The 21,584-nt window shown below is 32.4% G+C and overlaps 1 protein-coding gene across 7 annotated transcripts in view; it reads right to left on the minus strand.

The window, feature by feature from the left end:
- Positions 1 to 21,584, minus strand: part of GLRA3 (glycine receptor alpha 3) — a 207,014-nt gene that overhangs the window by 15,173 nt on the left and 170,257 nt on the right. For 3 of the 7 annotated variants that reach the window (XM_072796032.1, XM_072796034.1, XM_072796033.1), the window contains one exon: positions 17,016 to 17,808. In XM_072796032.1, the coding sequence (XP_072652133.1) occupies positions 17,530 to 17,808 (279 nt within the window). In that variant the 3' untranslated portion in view covers positions 17,016 to 17,529. Of the gene's footprint in view, positions 1 to 17,009; positions 17,809 to 21,584 lie in introns of those variants that run through there. The other 4 variants (XM_072796031.1, XM_072796035.1, XM_072796036.1 and 1 more) reach the window with 3 other exon arrangements.

A 21,584-nucleotide genomic window follows, 5' to 3' on the forward strand; every position in this document is an offset into this window, starting at 1 on the left:
CAATGTCTACAGAAATACAACCCCTCATACTGCAACTGGCTTTGTTTCAAGGATCTTCATATGTACAAGAATGGATTGGCAAAAGGACAGGCAGCCCATGACATCTAAAGCTCTTTCCATATTTTTTTACCCAGTCCCATTGTGTTTTGGTGGCATGACTGGTGAATAAAGGGATAAGTCCTTCTGCATCCCTCCTACAATTACTCCTGCTGGATGAGCTATTTATAAACTATTCCTTTGCATATAAGTGGTCGCATCTCACCGATAACATTATTATTTAATATACCTGTGGGTTTTCCTTCTTTCCCAAATGAAAACATAACATTTAATGAATTTGCTTGGATAGGACAAGTAAACGTTTTTACTGTTTACATAGTCCCTTTCTTGGAAACCTCTAAATGAGTGCTCTTCTACCAGTCTTCTTGATAGTTTCTCACACAGATTGCATGCCATACGGATACTAGCTCTGTACTAGATGATTCTCTTATCTTATCACAGCTCATGAAACCAGTATTGGTTGCCTAAACCAAATCAGGACCACTTATAAAGTGGCTAACAGAGTAAGAGGTAACCTAAATGTAAAAGTCTCTCCAATAGAAGCAGACTATAGTGGCTGAACCTATTAAATTCTTGCTTTGGAGGGTTGACTAGAGGACTCATGGGGAGATTAGCAGTTGGTAATGGGAGTCGGAGCTGAAAGACAGTAGGAAATGACAAGTCCAGAGAAGTCATTATACTTAGAAAAAGCTAGGGAAGACTCAGGTGTTATTCATAGGAGCAGTTGGAAGTAAAGACACAATATGTTTGAGGCCGGCAGCCATGAAACCATGAGCCGTGGTGCATAGGAAGAAGTATATGCCTGCTGCGAGCATATGACCAAATAGTTAGTTATTGCTAGTGTTTTGGCATATACTGTGAATAACTTTCCAATGTCTATAAATATTGGCTTTGTGATGCTATTCATTCCACAAATACTTATCAAGTGTCTATGTACCAAGTGAATATTCTAAGTGGGGGATTCATTAATGAACAGGAGAGCTCTCATCGTGTGGAGTTTATATTCCAGTGCCCAAGATTATTTTCATAATTTTCTCTATCTCTTTATAATAAACCTGTATTACCTAAATTAATACAAGTGTTCCTTTGTTCCTTGCAGCCTGAAGAAGTCTAATAAAAATGCTGTTCCTATATCTTTCTGCAGGCATTATATATATATATATATATATATATATATATATATATATATATATATAATTTATGAATTTAAATATCAATTCATTAAATTTTCACAATTCTGGAATTTTACAGAAGATGGAATGAAGGCAAAAAAAAAAAAAAGACAAAAAACAATTTGCCTAAGTAGATGGTGCTGTTAGTAGCATCTACTACTAGTAGATGGTGCAATGAAGTTTTTAAGTCAGGTAGCCTGGTTTCAATGTTCATGTTCTTCATCACTTTTATATGCTGCCTTTTAAATACTTGTAGAATTCCCTTTGTGTTCTGTGGAGTTACATTTATATGGATATGATTCTTCTAATCTAGGACTCCTCTTGCATCTCCTAATTAATTGTATTTTTCTTAAGGACAGAGTTTCTATTCAATGTTTAATACATATCATTACAAGGATCTATGGCGAAGGGACTATAAATATTATGGATGATGAAGTGATAATGCTACTGGTTATGTTGGTCACCACTTATATCAGAAAACAATCATTGTTCTTCCTTGAAATCTTCCCAGAATCATCAATCATGAGTAAAGCACATATTATCACATACAGTAACATCATGGTGAATCACGGTGATTCTCAGAGGGATGTGTATATTAACATATCGCTTATATATATATAAGGTCTGAGTCACAGGGGTGACCTCACTTAACATAACTAGCCTCCAGGTACTATGGTAATTCTTCTGAAAGGTGACTTATGTTGTTTGTTATATAACATCAGTGGGAAAGCTTTCCATATTATACTTGCCTCTGTTACATGGTAAATCTGTATTGGTTTAGGGACTTTTTTTTTTTTTTTGCATTTTCTTTAGGTTATTTTATTATGTGGAATTGTGTGATATAGTTGAAAATGGTAGATACTTAAAATCCATTCACAGCATCCAGTTGACCTTACTCTGGTTTCCTCAATTTATTAATAGTGGTAGATACCAAGCACAAAGTATTATATTCACACTAAATTACTTACACACATATATTGAATATGACCTATCTCCTGATTTTTGTTTCAACATATTGAATTTTGATGTAATTCATAAAGATCCCCAAATCTACCACAGATGTTTTTTATATTTACCAAATAGCACCATCGGAGCAGCTTGTTAAAATTCACAGTTGAACATACTTCATTGAAATTCCCTAGTGCAAAAGGATCAAAATGTTCAAGATGCTGCAGGTGGCTTTCAAATTTATTCCCTGAGGTATGAATCTGTTACCAAGGAAACATTTTGCAAATGTTAGTAAAGCTCTCACTTATTTTGACTTTTCACACATCCCTGTAGTTTGTGTGTGTGCTGAGCCCATTTCACAGAGTGCTGCTGGCATCTACCATCCTCACTATAAATACATTATAGCCCCACAAAGAACTAAGCAGAATTATCTGGGAGAAAATTCTTCTGTTTTTTTTTTTTTTCCAGTGGGAAAGCAAAAAATAGAGGATAATACTGATTAGAGATGGTTTTACCAACTCAAAAAATCCTGAGTGATATGGTTGGAGAGAATTTGGAGAAAACAAAAACAAAAACAAACAAACAAACAAAAACCCTCAGCAAATGTAATGGTCATAGTAATTTTTTAAAAAGATTTTATTTATTCAGAAGAGACACAGAGAGGCAGAAACACAGGCAGAGAGACAAGGCTGCCTGTGGGGAACCCAGTGTGGGACTCAATACCAGGACCCTGGGATCACTTCCTCAGCTGAAGGCAGTTGCTAAAACACTGAACCCCCAGGTGTCCCATAGTTCACAATATTTAAATGAAATCATACTAAATAATCTGGATAATTGTAAATTTGAATGCTGATAATTCTAGGAACAGGATAGATACAAAGTTTGGCTTATAATAATATCATTTTCTGGGACAAATAAAATACCATTTGATATTTTTAAATGATCTTCTTAACCACATTAATTGTTCACTAAAAAAAGTACTAATTACCTTGTGATCCAAATTTTATTCTACTCTCAAATTCTCAACTTCATTGCATGAACAGACATACATTCTGAATATTAGAGGTCTCTGGTGTACTAAATGCATTGTTTTGTCTATTTTGAAAAGGTAATTTAACTCCATCTAATAAAGTCTGATAAAGCAAATTTTTAAGGAAGCTAAGCTATGGGCACACTAACAATCCATTATATGACTCAATTTCTACAATAACCAATATTTGGTAATTTTCTATAATTCAATAATTTATAAAACAACAATGCATTAATTGATCACTTGCCAGGTAAGTGTTTGATGTCAAACTTATAAAACTAACATATATCTTCTACCCTCAAAAATGCATCTAGTTCTAATATTAACATGATGAATGATAGTCATGTGGTATTAGGGATGAATTAGGGAGAACACGTGGGTCTTTTATTGATCCTGATACTTATTACTAAACTTTTAACTCTATCAATAGGGAGATTGTATAAAATATGAATCTTGGTGCATATGAAGAACAGCTTATTCATGATTTCATGCCTGGAGTGATATTTATATGCTTTAAGAAAAGGTCTAGTGACTGAACAGGTCTAGTACTAGGTAGAAGGCTATGACTTTCAGCATTTATAACAAAGGAGAATGCACTTAGTTTTGGCCTTGAGCCCTCTTTTTTCACTCTTGAATTTTTCCCCACAGATGACCAGAGAAAATTAATCTGCCACAGAGGTCATTGAACTACTCTTAGGTCATCTCCAAGGTTTAGATTGATTTTACATGGACAATTTGCCTCATTTAGTGATGAGACACACTAATGATACACATTGAGTAGAGACTCTGAACTAAATTAATATCCCTTAAATTCTAAAATATGACGATGACATAGGGCAGGTATGAATTTAAAAGTGGTACAAGAAGATAACATATTTATCTTGGAACATTCCAATTAAACTCTACTGGATGTTATTGTAATAGTTTCTAAATTTCCAGAGTCATATAAGAATTATTTTATTCATTGAAAAATCCTTGGGATTTATTTCAACCATGATTATCCCTTGATTTATGTACTTGCTTCTCAGTTTTTAAAAATGTCCACTTAAGAAGAGTTTATAAACTACACAAACATCTTAAGGAAATTTTATTATTAATAAATATCCAGAAACTGAATGTAAACTCATAGTTTCAACATTTATACTCTACATTAAACAAGCAACAAAAATATCATAAATTTATTGAAGAATAAATACACACTTAAAGAACTTAAAGAGATAAGGGTGAATAATGAAGAGCACAGAGGTATCCAAAGAACTTTAAACAGTTTAATTCAAAAAATTTCATGTTAACTTTCTCTAATACATGTTTCTCTGTATTACAATTTTAGCAGATTCAGCATAAATTTCAGGGCTGATGCCAATTCCTGTGTTTTTCAATTATTATGATAGGAGGGATGGATTATTGATGATTTTTCTTCCTAGATTATAATTTTGCCATGCACAAAAAATGTTGGTTCAGAATATATTTTATTTTCCTTTGAATGACATAGGACAGAGATGAATCAAATAATTTTATACAAATGTTTTCAAAATTAGAGATTCAAGCATAAAAGTTTTTAATGTCTAATTAATTAAAATATTCTTTTTTATTATTAAATAGAAATGGAGTAATAGTCCATTGTATATATACACCACATGATAAAGAAGATGTGGGGTGTGTGTATATATGAATATTTCTCAGCCATAAAGAGGAAGGAAATCCTGCCATTCACAATGACATGGATGGAGCTAGAGAGTATTATACTAAGTGAAATAAGTCAGTCAGAGAGAGACAAATACCATATGATTTCACTCACATATAGAATTTAAGAAACAAGACAAAGTAGCAAAGAAAAGAAAAAAAGAGGGGGAGAGAGAGAGAGAGAGAGACAAACCAAGAAACAGGTTCTTAACGATAGAGAGCAAACTGATGGTCTCCAGAGGGGAGGTTGGTGGGTAGATGGGTGAAATAGGTGATGGGGATTAAGGAGGCTACTTGTGATGAGCACCAGGTGTCATCTGGAATTGTTGAATCACTATATTGTACACTTAACACTGATATAACACTGTATGTTAACTAACTGGAATTTAAATAAAAAAACAAAACAAAAAAGAATATTGTTTATTCCTTTAGCTTCAAAATTATTCAATTTTTATGTGATTGGGAATTTGTGAATTTATGCAAATGACATCATTGAGGTGAATTTATTCAGTTGACTAAAAAAGCTAGAAAATGATAATGTTAAGAAATATCTGAAAGTAGCAATTTGAGTTCTCTTACCATGCTATAGCTGAGTGATTATGATATTGTGGTTGTAAATAAATATTATAATATCACAGTGTTCAGATTATCCCAATGCTGGCTAGTGTTATTTCATTTTAAAAATCCCAAATTTTGTTTCGTGGAATATACATAATTTCTTAAATTTGATGAAAAACATGGTGCTAATTTGAAGCTGTTCTGTCTCTGAATAGAAGTTGTCAAGTTTATTAAATTTGAATTAATTGGAAATTCTGTGGCTTTGTAGCGAGATAAGGCACTAATTAGACCCCTACATTTAATTTGGAAACATGTATGTGTTTTGGCCTTGGAGAAGAGAAACAAGAAAGGAGATAACAAAAAAAGTAATATGATAGAAAATAGAGCGAGAGAGAGAAAAAGAGAGAGAGAGACAGGAAGAAAGAGAGTGGTGTGGAGAGAAAAAGCACTGATAGCATTCCTTATTTTTTAATTCTATTTTTTTTAGCATGTTATTGTGATTGTGTACTAGTACGTTGCCTGAAGAGGACATTTAAACAAGGTTTACAATGTTGTGTGTTTCCATTCCTGGATATTTTGTGCACTGAATTTTTTTTTCGTATTAAAGATTTTGATGAACTCTTTAAAAAATAGAAATTGAAATTAAAATGAAATAGCCATATACTGAAAGACAGAAAGAATAGTAAAAGGAAACATCTGAGGCAACAAACTTTGCTGTCATGGTTTAAATAACACAATTAACAGAATTGCTACTTTGAAGGTAGAGATTTTAAACCATATGTTGAAATAGGCAAACTATAGGGTACAATTGAACTTGGTCATCCTGACAACATATTTTAATTTCCCATGGATTATTTTCCCTTAAATATTTGACGTGCTGGGGCCATGTCTTCTACAGTATTATTGGCCAGTTAACTCAGTCAAGAAATTAAGCTTAGTTATTTCATTGTTTTAAGATGGAGGACTTTTATGTGCTCAGAAGAAAGAGACACTAAGTAAGAACGTTTCTTATCTCTTCTCCTTTCCTTTCATGAAAAGTTGTCTCTACATCTTGCCTTCCCAGCCTTTGACATCCATTTAGGTGGGGAAGAGTATGTTGACATAAAATGAAGCACAGGGAGGAGGAACATGAACTTAGTGTTAGGAGGTAAATAGTGATGAGAATCCCTGGATGTTTTCTTGACTTCAAAATTAATACCTATCCTCTGTAGTGGCGACCCTATATTTATACTTTTTATATTAGCTCAAAGAAGGACTGCATGATTCCCAGTGATGGCTAAACATTTCCAACAAAAACCCTTCATGAAATTGGAATGGAATTGGAAAACAAAATGGTACCTGTAGCAGATTTTCTTCTAGAATATCAAAATTTCTTTTCTATTTCTGCTTCATATTTTACAATCATTTTCATTTTAGATTTATTTCATCATATAGGTTTCTTGAAATGTTATAGTAAAGTTGTCAATCTAGGAAGACACTAATGTTTTGCTTGTAGCTTCTGATCACAGCAATCTAGGGCCCTCTTACCTTAGCTTAAAGATCAAGAACAAGGATCACCTGGGATGGTAGTAGTAGCTCTGGCTTCGATAGTTACTAGCTCTACAATACCAGAGCTTCAATAGTAGTAGCTCTGACTTCAATAGTGGTGTTGGCTTCCATAGTTCAACAGTGACATTAAGCACAATTGCCTTATATTTTTAGGCTCCATTTTATCACTGGTATAATAATGGTTAGGAGGAGGTTATCCCTCAAAACCCTATTTAAAGATGTTAAACAGAAGAATTACACTGACTTGTATAATTTCTTAAAACTGTAATATACTTCTTATGCCTAAATATTGCCCTCAATCATTAGTGAAATCAGCCTTATCATTTTAAATGACATTTGAAATATTCTGACCAATGAGAGGGAGCCATCTTGTGGTTTAGGCCCAGAGTGGCTTACATTTATTAGAAAAGAATGTATAATCTGTGAAAATATAATAGCCTTAGATACCTTATGAATGTGATCTAAAATTTTAACTTATAGGTAATTGAAAAAACTCCAATTATGAGTATGAATAATGGTTCTTTAGGCAATTTGAGGGATTTGCTGGAAACTAAGGGTATGTAGCGTATAGCATATTACTGCTTGTGATTTATTTTGTGAAAATCTTTCAGTATGTACTGAGTTAGTAGTTAAAATGCTTACTGAAGGTACCAAAGGGATTTGTGCCGTCTCACTTAGGAAATAACAGAATAATTATATTAAAATAGATAATTGTATATTACTTTTTATATTTTGTAATTATATTTCTGAGTCATAAGATCTAACTTTTTAATAATTTAGGGATTTAAACATGCTAATAATGGCATATGAGCTCATCAGACTTTGTTGCTTAAGAATGTAAAATATAACACATACTAAAATGTATGCACGTTTAACATAAAAATACCAATGTAACAGTCCATGAAAATATGCTCACAATGTTAAATGCTATCACATTAATATTACTTTTTAAAGTTTTAGAAAATAAATTACATTTTCTATTAGGTAAATAAGTCATATGAACACAGCATCTCTAGATGTATTTCTTTATGATATAAAGTAACATCTTTTTTCATTAGTTAACTTTCACAGACAATATGGAAACATGATCTCGAACATAACCAATTCAGTTGGGTTCTGATTATAGAGATTCAAATTAGATTATAAAGAATATACAATCCTTTTCTCATTATTTTTTTTTCATTCAAAAAGGCATAAAGACAAATAGCTGGAACTGGAAAAAATATTTTAATTTGCTATATGCAACATTTGAATCTAAACTCCATAATTTTATACAAGAATGAGTCTTATTTAGAGATTATTGATTACCTAGAAATAGTATAAACTATATATGAAATAAGCCTCTTGTCCATGACACATGGTTCCTGCAGATGTTATTTCCTTCCTTGCTTTGCTCCTGAACTTGGAAGAAGCTTTCCTGTTTGCCACCCCTTGAGATTTTCATGGCCTAATCAGTAAAGACTCAAAAAGATCTGCTGATGATGATTAGGAGAACAAAGGGACCAGCCAGAGATAACAGCTTCCAGTCAACCATGTGCCCCAGTGAATTTTTTAGAGCAGTCCACTGTTGCGTAAAGAACATCTACTAAGGTAACTTAATAAGACAACACATGGACTCAAAAATTAGGAAACAGAAAAGCAAAGTATCTGCTATTTAGTATACTATCGTTCAGTAATGATGGCTCCATTTCTGTTTAAGACTTCCAAGGACGGGTAATTAAAAATGTAACTGTACAAAATTACAAAAAATATATTTAGAAAATAAGCTTCTCAAAGAAGAAAGCCACAGTCAGCAAGAATAAATTGTGATGAAATACCTGGAGAAAAACAACCAATTTAGTGGTATCGAAAATGGTAGATATAATGAGAATAATGAAAATATTTTAAAACGTGGTAGTACACATTGGTTTTTTAAAAAATCAGTTTACCGATAAACTATAGTCACACTATGCTTATTCATGTTCATTTTGTTGAGCATCTATCACTTGTACTTACAGAGGTCATTGCCTTGATTCTATGGAAGCATTTCAGTAAAAAATCTGCTAACGTTATATGACTATTCAAGAACAACTCAAGTGTGTAGTGAAGGTCAACCCATCAAGGAAAATCATAATATCAATTGAGCAAGGACTTTTCAATCTATCAATGTTCCTCAACCTTGTGCAGCTAATAAATATATGAGATTCTATAAAATACAGTTACATATAAATTATAGGTGCTCCAAAAATGAGACTAGTTATAAACTAGTTATAAACCATACTGCAATATTTTCTTGGATTTTTTTATACATTAATTTTCCTCATTTCTTTACTATCATATTATCACTAAATTTCAGTCTTCTATGTAGAGGAAAAAATTTCTGGATTAAAAAAAGAAAAACAAAACACCAATGTTCTATTCTGAAATGGTCCTTTTGGAGTAGTGAGGTATAAGTGGTTTATTCAATAAACATATTTAGAGGAAAAGGCTTTCAAATAAACAAAAGTTATAAATATGGTAATGTCAAATCATTTTTCTAGATAGTAACACATCTCTCTATTCTGAGTAGAAAAGCTCCATTCACTGTTACCTTTATCATATTTTTCCTGTAATGGAAGGCATATATTAAAGCTTCACTGAATGATATATCACTGGGCTTGTGACCTAGATGTGATAGTTTCATTCAGAACAGGAATCTAGTATGACTTTTATCAGGAAGACAACGTGACCCTTTGATAAAATTTGATCTTCATAAAAATGGAACAAAAGAGGTATCCACATTCTTGAAAAGTGTTAACTTTTATTGTTTTTGATCAAATTATCTACAGTTACATGATAAATACCACACACCGTACATGAGTTAATGACTCTGACTGAAGAATTTTAGTTGCAAAATTGAACTAAAGACAGTATCATGAGAAACAAGTTGATAAAATCATGCATACATTTTTAAATATATTTTCAGCATAATTTTCTGAAAAAAATATGACATCATCTGGACAGGAAGACAGACAGACATCAGACCTAGGAAGACATGTTTTGAATCTACAGAAAAATAGTTAACACCATAAAATAGCAATACTGTTTTTTTTTGGTAGTCTTTTAAACATGTTGGCTCACTAATAATAAAGTCACTGTATGTGATATTAAGATGGCACATTGAAAATATATGGCACATTTTCTTTTTCTTTTGTTTTCCACAGCATATTCTATAATATTCATAAAATGGTGGGCTACTTCACTCTATTCCCCCCAGTATTATCATCTGTCATACTCTAAAATATAAATTTAAGGAATTAAGGAATGACTATTGCATAATTCATAGAGATGAAAGTGAAGGAGTGCAAAATTATTTAAGCATGTTTAAACGCAGTCTTATATCTGAATCGTTTTCTGGCCTTTAACCCACAACTCCTTTCTCTTTGTTCACATTAACAAGCCAGGCTGGATAATGTGTGTGCTAGTGGGGCTGCCTGAAGGCACCATCGCAAAAGCTGCCTCAAGAGAAAAATCAACTATTGAAATGAAACAACTTAATCCATTATATTTTTATTATAGCTTTACACTAAAAATATGATTTACATTTGGCTGATAGTTTTTTTAAATTCAGGTCATTTTGGAGAGTTTTATGTAATATCTTTGTATAATGAAATATATTTTTAGGGACTTAATAGGATTGCTGTGTTCAGTGAGATGTTTACAGTTGCTGCAAATAATTTCCATAGAAATTTGGGTCAATTTCTACTTATCTATATAGACAATTAACTTTAACTTTATATTTCATTATGTTATAAACCTGAAAATGTCTCATCATTGTTTAATAAATAGTGTTTATAAATGGCTTAAAAAAGAATAAAGCCAGTTATAAGGGGTTGAGAAAATGGTACTGACTGAGCCTAAATGTAGACAAAAGATATGAAAAAATAAACGAATCCCTGTCTCTAGGGAATGGAGTAGACTTATTTGCAATTTACAAAGTAAAGTCATTTCTTAACAAATATAAGCTTTCTTTTATCATTTAGATCTATGTCACAATGGGACAGGCTGCTTTCAGAGTAATGAGCTACGTGTTACTGAAGAATTTTGGAAGAATGTGAATAAATTTGTATCAGGAATGTAATGGTGGGAAGATTCAGACATTGGGAGGGAAGTTGATCTGAAACACTTTACAGGTTTATTTTTTAACTTTAAGGATGTAATTGAGAGTGAAAATGAATTTGAAGAAAGAAAAATTAAAGAAATTTAGATTTAAATCTAGTCTTAGAACAATAGGTTTATGTATGTTCACATCAATTGTTCTCATTTGTGGAACTTTACCAATAATTCAGATTTTCATGTCTTACTCCAAACACACTGAATTCAGCACTTAGAACAATGGCAGGTACATAGAAGTGCTTGACAAATATTTGTTTAGTCAGTGATTGAATTATAATCTTCTGTGTTGAGCCTCAGCCTGTATATATTTTTAAAAATGCATAAGGGAATTTTGATGTACAGAATCAGAGTCTAATCAGAATCATTAGTTTTTTAAAACAGTACACTATCACATCTAAAATTCTCCTTTTATTTTGCTTATGACTGAACCATGAAAAATACTGAGAAAAATGTTTAAGACATTATGAAATCATCCAGCATTACTGATTATTACTAGTTGTCTTTTGGAAAAACGGTTTGACAAATACTTGGTCATTCTTCAAAGATAGTCCAAGTAGTGTTTTAGACTTCTCTTGTTAATAATTGGAGAAAATTTTAACCCATATAGCTTTATTCATGTTCTGCTGAGGCAAAGTATTATGCTTCCATCTTTAAGAGATGGACAAATCAAATGACTGCACTGCTCATAATTCCCACCAAGAATCATTTATATTGAAAGCATATCACAAAATTATTAACTTTTGTCCAGAAATGTTGACTTCCTTTGCATTTCTAATTCAAAGGAATTTATTCCACTGACAATCTATAAGAGTGTGTGTATATATATGCTTGTATATGAATGCATTTGTGCATAAGAGATGGAAAATGAAAGAAATGAAGGCAGCGTTAACATGGAAAGTGTCAAAGAAAAAGAATGAGTAAGAGGATCTTTGCTACTAGCTCAAGATTTCTCTTTCATCTGGTCTAATTTCTGAGAGATGCTTCTTCAGAATATTTTCCCGGCCCTTGTTATTTTCAAGTTCTAGGGAGTTATATTTTATGCACAGGCCTAAGCATCTTTATAATGGAAAAAATAAGCATCACTTTGCTTTTTTTTAAGTAAGTAGAATAGCAGCCCTCTCCCTTTGGAAGTTCACTTCTAATATCAGTATATTTCTAAAGAGGAATAGGGGCTGGGATAAGAGTTTAATTTTAAAGTTAATTATATCAATACAACTCATAGTGTACACTGTTTATTAATGAAGAGTTTATATAGCAATGAGAAAATGGGACTGCTATATTTTACCACTCCCTGGTATACCTGAACAAGAAAATGAAAGCCAATGTATCTGCTGAGGAAGACATCTCTTAGAAAGGATTAAAAGTGCAACTGGTATAATGGATATTTCATTCAATCAATAGGGATCCTGTGTGTCCATGTATGTTGTACTTTTTAAAATATTGTGTTAAAAATCACCAGATTGTCTTGTTAGCCAAGCAGTAATTCTTCTTTCAGCATCTCTTTAAAATCTCAAAGTGAATGAATTGATACACTTTGAGGCCTAAGTATGTCATGGAAACTAGAGTTGACTGTGTGCTTAAAGATTATTTGATGATTATAGAGATGGATATGATTATTCCTACACTGCTCAGAATGGCATTGTGACCCAAAACAGAGAATGCAGTCAGGACTTATGAAGGCATTGTGGAGAGCAAGACTTGGTTATCATTATATTCAAAATTTTAGTCTTTTATAGAATTCTAATCTTCAAGTCAGACCTTTGCATTGCCCATTATTCAGGTAAGTCCAGTTAAATAAAGTGGTCTTGACAAAATTATTTGAAAAACTATACTAGAGAGTCCTTTAATTTTGCTTGAGCAGATAAGGTAATTGGGGTACAGTTTAAAGAGACATTAAAATTTGTCACTTAAAAAAATGTGCAGTCTTTGCAACTAAATTCTTCTCTGTAATGCCCATGAAGCCAGTAAGTTTATAATCTGTCAGAACTGAGTGTACTGTGTCAATACTCTACAATAGCAAGTAACTGTTTAGAAGTCAAGCATTGGCAATAAAATTATCTAGTTCCCAAACTGAATACCTAAATTAACCAAAAACAGTAGTTATCATAATTGTGCTTAATGGGATGCCTGGATAGCTCATTTGGTTAAGCACCTGTCTTCAGTTCAGGTCATGATCCCAGAGTTCAGGCTCCCTGTTCAGTGGGAAGTCTGCTTCTCCCTCTGCCTCTTACCCTGCTCATACTCTCTCTCTCTTTCAAAAATCTTCAAAAAAATCACTGTGCTTAATAGTGAGTGCATTTGAAAGACAAGCTTGCAATTATGAGATACAAAAAAATATTCTCTGAGTCACTAGATAATTTTCGACCAATCTAAGTGAACTAAGATTACTATTAGTTTATAGGCTATTTTCTATTGATTATATTTGCTTTGGCTAGATCATAAAAATGCAAATCTTTGTGGTAGAAACCATATTTATTCTTTTAATTTGTTTTAACCCATCTAATTATTTTATAGCCTTTGCTTTCTCAGTATCAGTGAATACTGATAGACTAAATGTGCTGTATACATGGAATGGCTTGCTTTTTTTTACTAGTTCAGCATCAACTAGGTGAGAAACACAGATCATTTGTGCTGATAAATTTTGAGAGGTTTTGCTATTACCTTTATTACAAAGTATGTGAAATCTGTCTTGGAGTAAGATACATGACCTCAAAGATTGTTAAGGATTGATTGGTTTAAGGACTGTGGCACATTTTCAATCTAAGAGTTTCAGTTTTAGAGTGCTCTAAGCATCTTTATAGTTGTTGTTAGAGACATCTATGAATATCAGCATTGTCAATTTCCTACTTTTAATATGATAATATTTTCTACTTTTAATATTGGCAACTTCCATATTCCCTGGAGTCCATGTCATGGAATGTGAACTTTATACATGAAAAGAAAATTTAACTGCCAATGTAATATTCAATCCTCTGAAGTGACTAGCAGGTTGAGTTATATCATGCTAAGAATAGATGAATAGATGAATAAATATATATATTTAAATGGGATGTATAGTGTGAAATATATACCTGTCTTTCTCTTAAAATCACAGCAATGTCAGTCATACAGAATGCTAACGTAGTTAACAACTTTCTTCTGTTAAATATGTTGGCTTACTTTTTCACATTTTCTTTCTAAAATTTCCATGGTCTTCTGTAAGATCCTGGGAATTCATAAGCCCATTGTATTAATATTTTAGGGATAAATAGATATTTTAAAGCATTTATAGTTCGAAATTAAGGTAAATGTTATTAGAATATATGCATAGAATAAGAGTTAATTATAGAATAAGATAAGTAGTCATACAATCTTTTAAACACAGCAACTGGGAGTTGGTTGGTTCTGCAGGTGAGTAACTGACATGAAGAAAAATGTGGAAAGGTTAGAGATCAAGATCCTTGGCTTTCTTGCTTCTACCTTCTTCTGGAATCTATTTTAAGTAGTAAAAAAAAGTTCTAGATCCCCACAATAGTTAAGCTTCAATTCTAATGTTTGGGGAAGAAAGAAGTATGTCATATACATGCTAAGGTATAGGGTTTCCTAAAAATTCATATGCTATGGAACCATAAATTTCAATGATTGCGATACATAACACTAAGAAAAATTGCAATAAACTGCATACAAAAGTTACAAACTTTCCAATGTGGTCATTTCAAAGCATTTATGTATGTTTTGTATGAATGTCTGTATTAGAATTCCAACTTGCATGTGGGTAATTAGTGATATGTACACATTTGAATTTTCTCACAATGAATAGTTTTTCGTTGGTTTAATGTGCAATATTAGGGTTTGACCTAGGGCTTATTCAAACAACTACTACCTTGAGATGGTAATTGCAATGTAATTTTCCAGTTTTAAACAATCTTCATTGTTCAAGTGTTCATTCAAGGGGATGCATTCCTTTAAACATTTTGGTTTCAGCCATACAAATACTATCATTGTTGCCATATGAATCACAACCATCAGAGTATTTCCTTAGTATAGTAATACAATAATAAACATATATACCTCAGCAAAGTATAATACTTTTAAGGTAGGGATTTTTACCATACCAATGTTCCTGCTGACAAATTGTCTTGTGGCTAGTATTTTTACATTCCAAGTCTCAGGTATAAAAGAGACATTTTTTAACATTCTCAAATATGAAAATGAGAAATATCTGTGAATTTCTTTTGGGGGAATAAGTCCATTACATTTCTGTTTGCTCCTGGCAAGAATTCACTTAATTGAAACAATGATGGAGAACTTTTGAAATAAGATGTGTAAAGTACAGAAAAATGTATTCAAGTATTTCAGAGACATATTGAGACAATATAGTTTATCATAACTTCAAACCACCCAGCTTATCCTCAGGGAACACAAACACACATCTTGCTCTAATTTATCTTTAGTACAAGAATACATTTTCATGGTTTTGATTCATACACACCAAGTGACGTAGACTTTGTCCAACTTTTGGGCTCACAGTCCTCAAAATAAGTAAAGAGTAACAATTTCTTCCATTTGTGACATTTTCATTTAATACTGAACATGATTTTTTTCCCTAGTAGTATTTTAATTTTTTATAAAGGAGAACAGTTTGCTCCTTCACTAGCAAAAAATGCTGACTAATTCTTTTTTCAAAAGTTATTTTTAAAAACTATAATTGGATGGACCAAAATTCAGTAACATTGAGAAACTTTTAACTTTAAATGGCAGTTCTTGCTTTTAGTTCGAGAATGATTAAAGTTCAGAAAATAATACCATATGATTCAAAGACTGGCTTATTTTTTCCTCTTAAATCTGAGTTGTTTTCTTAATGTTTAAACCTTTCTCTGTCAATCATTTGGCACATTGAGTTTCCATTTAGCAAATCTGACCAATAATTAAACTTACTAAAACGCATTCTAGAGCTTTTTAAAAATACAACAATAATGACAAAAATAATGCAAAATTTGCAAAACTGAAAAAGAATCGGAGTCTGGTTTAATTTCACCAAGAACTCTATCATATATTTGTATTTAATCACACTGCATGGAATGAGCCATTGCAGTTAAAATAATTCCATTGGGGTTGCTGATAAATTTTAAGTAAAAATTTTATTTAAAATTATTCACAACCAGTGAATGGCACAGATATTGAAATCACTAATTCAGAAATATAAAAACAATCCATCCTTACTTTATAGAAACGACTTATTTATATAGGTTAGAATTAAAATATTCCCTTGTTACATTGGGAGCTAAGAGTTTGAACCCATATAACTTTGATGGGAAAACTTTTATTAAAAAAATCTTTCATAAATCCAGTTTTGTTTTAATTAAATTCATTTTTATCAAAATGTATATACTATAATCCCATTGAATTTTAAAGTCTCATTCTAAGCTAAAATATAAAAATCGTACTGAACTTTGTTCAGTTATATCAAAACATTAAACATAATTACGTACAGACAATTAAGCAGCTATTAAAAATCTAACAAAACAAGGGTGCTGGCTTGCATTTTGCAGTGTTTGGCAATAATTCAAAATATGCAGCTTTAACACTTATTTAAAAACAATGCTGTTGTTTTCAGTACTTCCATCTTCGTTCGTAGAGATATAAAGTTAACAAAGTAGATTTTGTGTATAATAGGATCTCTTAAACCATTTGTTTTAAATTTCCGAAGAGGGAAATTTTGTATTCTAAACAATTAAATTTAGTTTGTAAATACTAAAATTTTTTAATTTTAATTTTAATTTTTTTTGGTAGTACATAAGTTTTAATTCTATAATTTGAATTTTTTGGAATTACATAAGTTTATTCATAGTATTTGTATGTACAATCCTTTATTACTGAGTTTTCTACTGAATTAATTTATTATTTTTCTATTTTGTAGCTACAGCATAAGAAAATATTTTAAAACCTCAAGCTACTGATTTTTAAAATCTTCAACATTTCCACTTTTCTCCATTTATAAAGTTAATTGTGCAAATTTTACTTTTGTAAGATTTAATGTTATTGAACTGAAAACCAAAGATTTTCAAAGTAGTCTTCACATGTACTATTATGTGATATTATATAACAACACAAACACGTTGGCAATAATATTTCCACTTACATGATATACTATGAAAGGACAGATAATCTTAAATTAATAGGAAATAGAATCCTCATAATACATATTTTTGTATTCAGTAAAAGATTCTTAATCTACCTTGTGACTCTGCATAGCAAATCATAGTACCTTCCGATACACCATTTTAATACGATGGTCATCATTTGTATGCCACACACACACACACACACACTCACACACACACACACACACACACACACACCTATGGCAAAGAAACTTTCTTTTGAATTGATCATTTGCACTTGCATGCCCCTAGAGGCTTAATCTTGTTGCTGATGAATATCCTCATGTCTAAGAATTTTATAGATAACCCAGTAGAAAATATTAAAAATCAAAAAGGCTAATGGGAAACAGGCTCGAGAGATGGTGTCAATCTTCTTGGCTCTGTCGATAAAAACCTTCCTCATTTCATCAGGGCTTTTCGGCATTACCTGGACAGGATGATTTGGGCCCTTTGGGGTCACACCATCTTTTGCTTGCAGACAGGGTCCCATTCCATAGGCTGTGAAGCTGAATCGACTTTCCCTTACCTCATCATCCTAAGAAAAACATGAGAAAATACTTTAGTCATAGAATAGATCATGTATTTCAGAATCATAACTTAAACTTTATCGTGATAAATGTTACCATTATTGTATTGGAAAGGTAACTGAAGCATATAAAGATTGAGTTGCTTTTTTTTCCCCCCATTGAAGTTTTACTGATTTATCCTGCTCTATCATATTAATGTGTCCATTAAGAAATCTGAAGCTCTCAAATAATATGTTTTGTTGGAAAAGCAGAACATTTTGGTATTGTCTACATATTGCTAGAACATCAAAATAAATTCAACGAGAAAAAGAATCTATTGGGATATTTTATATTTTCATAGACTAGGTTTCTTATGTGTTTAAATGTATAAATATATGTTGTCAAAGGGGAAAATATCAAGATCATTGACTGGATTTTTCTTTTTCATAACAACAAATTTTAATGTTTATTTCCTATGATTTTAATGTTACTTAATTGGAAAATACAGTCTAGCTCAAGAACACTGCCTGGTTTTTGTTATCCTCACTTAATAATACTCTGTTTTACAGTAACCCATTTGAAAGACTATAAGGTAGTCACACATTCTAGTTTACATGCAATTACTTTTCAGGTACACTGATTGAGTTGAAATTATGAATGAAATTCAGCAGGAATTTATTTCAAGTTAAAGAAAATTGTTTAACCTATTATGTTCTGAAAAGGTATTGTTACTTTTCTCTTAAAAGTTGTAAATTAAAGAATCCTCCAGATATGCATTATATGTACATGAAAAGAAAACCAAAATTTAAAAGAAAAATCATTTAATAAAAATATGATAAATGAAATGTGCTCATTATAGGAAAATATGGTATTTAGAAATTTATGAAATTCATTAATGAGCAATTTAATTTAATGCACTTATTTAGAATGTAACAGTAGATGATTGCCAATTAATTGGATTTTTTTGTTCCTAAAACTGAGAGTTTAAAAGATGACATTTTATAAAGTTGTTACAGCTCTCCTTTATGTAAGTATTTTTAATGGTAATATAGGAGACAAAAGGAATTGACTCAAACTCTTGAAAAATAATTCTGGGTCTGTGAAAGTAGAGGCTCAATAAACAGTATATTGCAAAATATGAAAATGAGAAATGGAAATTAAAATGGGTTCTAAACATGAAAAGATGATCAAAGTTGATGTAATAATGTGTAAAATAGTTTTTTGGGGGAATTATAGAGTAAGGCAATTTCACATGACACACAAAAACAAATAACTATTGGAAAATACCTTACCTGCATAAGCAATTGAATTTTGAGGAAACAAGTCTGAAATAAAAGCTGATGATCCTAATTACATAACTACTATTGTAATCTTATAAAAGTTGGAAATTGATTTTTCAGTACTCTTTAATAAGGATGTTGATTTATACTGGCAATTTTTTTATCTACCATGGAAATTTTAAAGCTAAATTATTATTTGCCTTGAATTTTCCATTCTTAGGGAAAAGTGTATATACAAGAAATTAAAGTTTTTATGTAAATGCTAAAGTAGCATCCTTATGGTTTAGAAAATCATGCTGGTGCTTATATTCCAGAAAGAACGTGTAGTTTGTTTGGATAATTTGTATAATTTTTGTGTGTAAATCAGCTGAATGCTAAAGTACAAAATAATTTCTTAACTTATATAGACCCATGTGTTGAAAAAAATCCGTCTCAAAATGTAAAAAAAGTAATTTCTCAGTGAACATTTACAATGAAGGCTGCTTGTTAGTTGAGGTAATGAATAGATAAATTACAAAAATACTAGAATTTTAGAATTCTAGCTGCTGTGTTTAATAAAGTAGAATCTACTTTGTTTTTCCCTCTGGTTTTACTAAGAAACAATTGACATATATCACTGTGTAAGTGTAAAGTATACAGCATGATGGTTTGATTTACAAATATGGTGAAATGATTATCACAATAGGTTTAGTTAATACCTATCATCTCACATAGATACAAGAAAAAAGGAAAAAAATCTCTTGTGATGAAAACTCTTAGGAACTACTCTCCTCCCAACTTTTCTGTAGATCATGTACCAGTCATAGCTCTAGAGGTCATATACGTTATAGTCCTAGTACTTATCCTATAACTGGACGTTTCTTCGTTTCTTTTTTTTTAACCCCCTACCCCCACTGACTACCTTTCTAACTCTTCTGAAGAACTTATTTTCAAACTTTTGGAGACACATCCCCTCCCCGCCCCTGCCGTTGCTCATCTCAAAAAAATCTTTTTAAGATTTAAGATATTCAGTGATCACCTACGCTATTTTCAACTGCATCTTTCCACAGAACTGCGAGTAGAGGGTTAACATCAGGTCCGGGCTGATGAATGGCTGCTGATCCTTTCAGCATCATTTCCTTGAAAACAATAGTTAAGCTAAATGGGGAACGTGGAATTTTCTACATTTACTGCACAGGGGTTGCTGTGTGGGGCCTGAAGGCCTCTGGCCTACGTGACCAGAATGTATACAAGCTTGGTAAGAAATCAAGGCTGTGGCTTTTCTGTGTCAGTGTGATAATATGTGCCTTGACGTTTGTCCCTGGCAGTGCAACTCCTGGCACCTGTGGATGAGGGTAAAAGCAGCTGTGCTCTTCAGCCAATGCCCTGCCTCCTGATGAGATGAAGATGCTGTGTCTGATGTGTCGGCTGTCACACATGCTCCTGCAGGACTGAGCAAATTTTACAATAGGTTAAAGCCTGTGTCGAGGGTTTGATTGACGATTATAACCCTGAATTTCAGTGGTGGTGACAGAAGTTGGCTGGGCTTTCCAATCGTTTCAGACTCAGTATGGCCCAAAGTTCTGGGAGGAAGTTTGAAGAGAGTGTGATCCTGATTCACCCCTGGGTTTGAGGTAGCTAGAGCGCTGCAGAAAATAACTGGGATAAATCTTACGATTGTAATGTGAATGACACAGAATTCTCCCTGGTTGTGTTGGCAGATGGGTGATTAATGAAATAAAACTGAAGGAGACCGGGGTAACAGAACTGAAGGGAAAGTGGCTCAGAATACAATTAATTTCTTTTTTTTTTTTTAATTTTTATTTATTTATGACAGTCACACACACAGAGAGAGAGAGAGAGAGAGAGGCAGAGACATACGCAGAGGGAGAAGCAGGCTCCATGCACCGGGAGCCCGACGTGGGATTCGATCCCGGGTCTCCAGGATCGCGCCCTGGGCCAAAGGCAGGCGCCAAACCGCTGCGCCACCCAGGGATCCCCTACAATTAATTTCTTATATCCTATTTAGTTGATTGTCTGTGAAACTGAAACCACTTGGCAGAAAGAGAAATTAGAGCAAGTAAAGCAAGCAGCTTCATGCCTGTTCTTGAAGTCCACTTGGTACTTGGAAGGATGTTGCATGAAAGTCCACTTGTGATGTGGAAGGACATTGCATTTAATCCTGATAGTACTTCTTTGCAACCCCAAGCAAGCAACACTGGAAAAGACTGAGTATCCTGCATCCCTGTCCAATAGAAATGTAATAATGTAGGATGGCTCAGTGGTTGAGCATCCGCCTTTGGCTCAGGGTTCTGGGATCAAGTCCTATATCAGGCTCCCCGGAGAGAGCCTGCTTCTCCCTCTGCCTATGTCTCTGCCTCCCTCTCTGTGTCTCTCATGAATAAATAAATAAAATCTTTAAAAATTTATATATAAAAGAAATCTAATGTGAACCACAGATGAAAGCCACCTGTATAATTCTCAGTTTAAATTTTAGCTACATTTTAACAAGTTAAAAGAAACAAGTGAAGTTAATTTTACTATTA

The sequence above is a fragment of the Canis lupus genome, chromosome 24, assembly GCF_048164855.1.
Source record: "Canis lupus baileyi chromosome 24, mCanLup2.hap1, whole genome shotgun sequence".
NCBI lineage: Eukaryota > Metazoa > Chordata > Mammalia > Carnivora > Canidae > Canis > Canis lupus.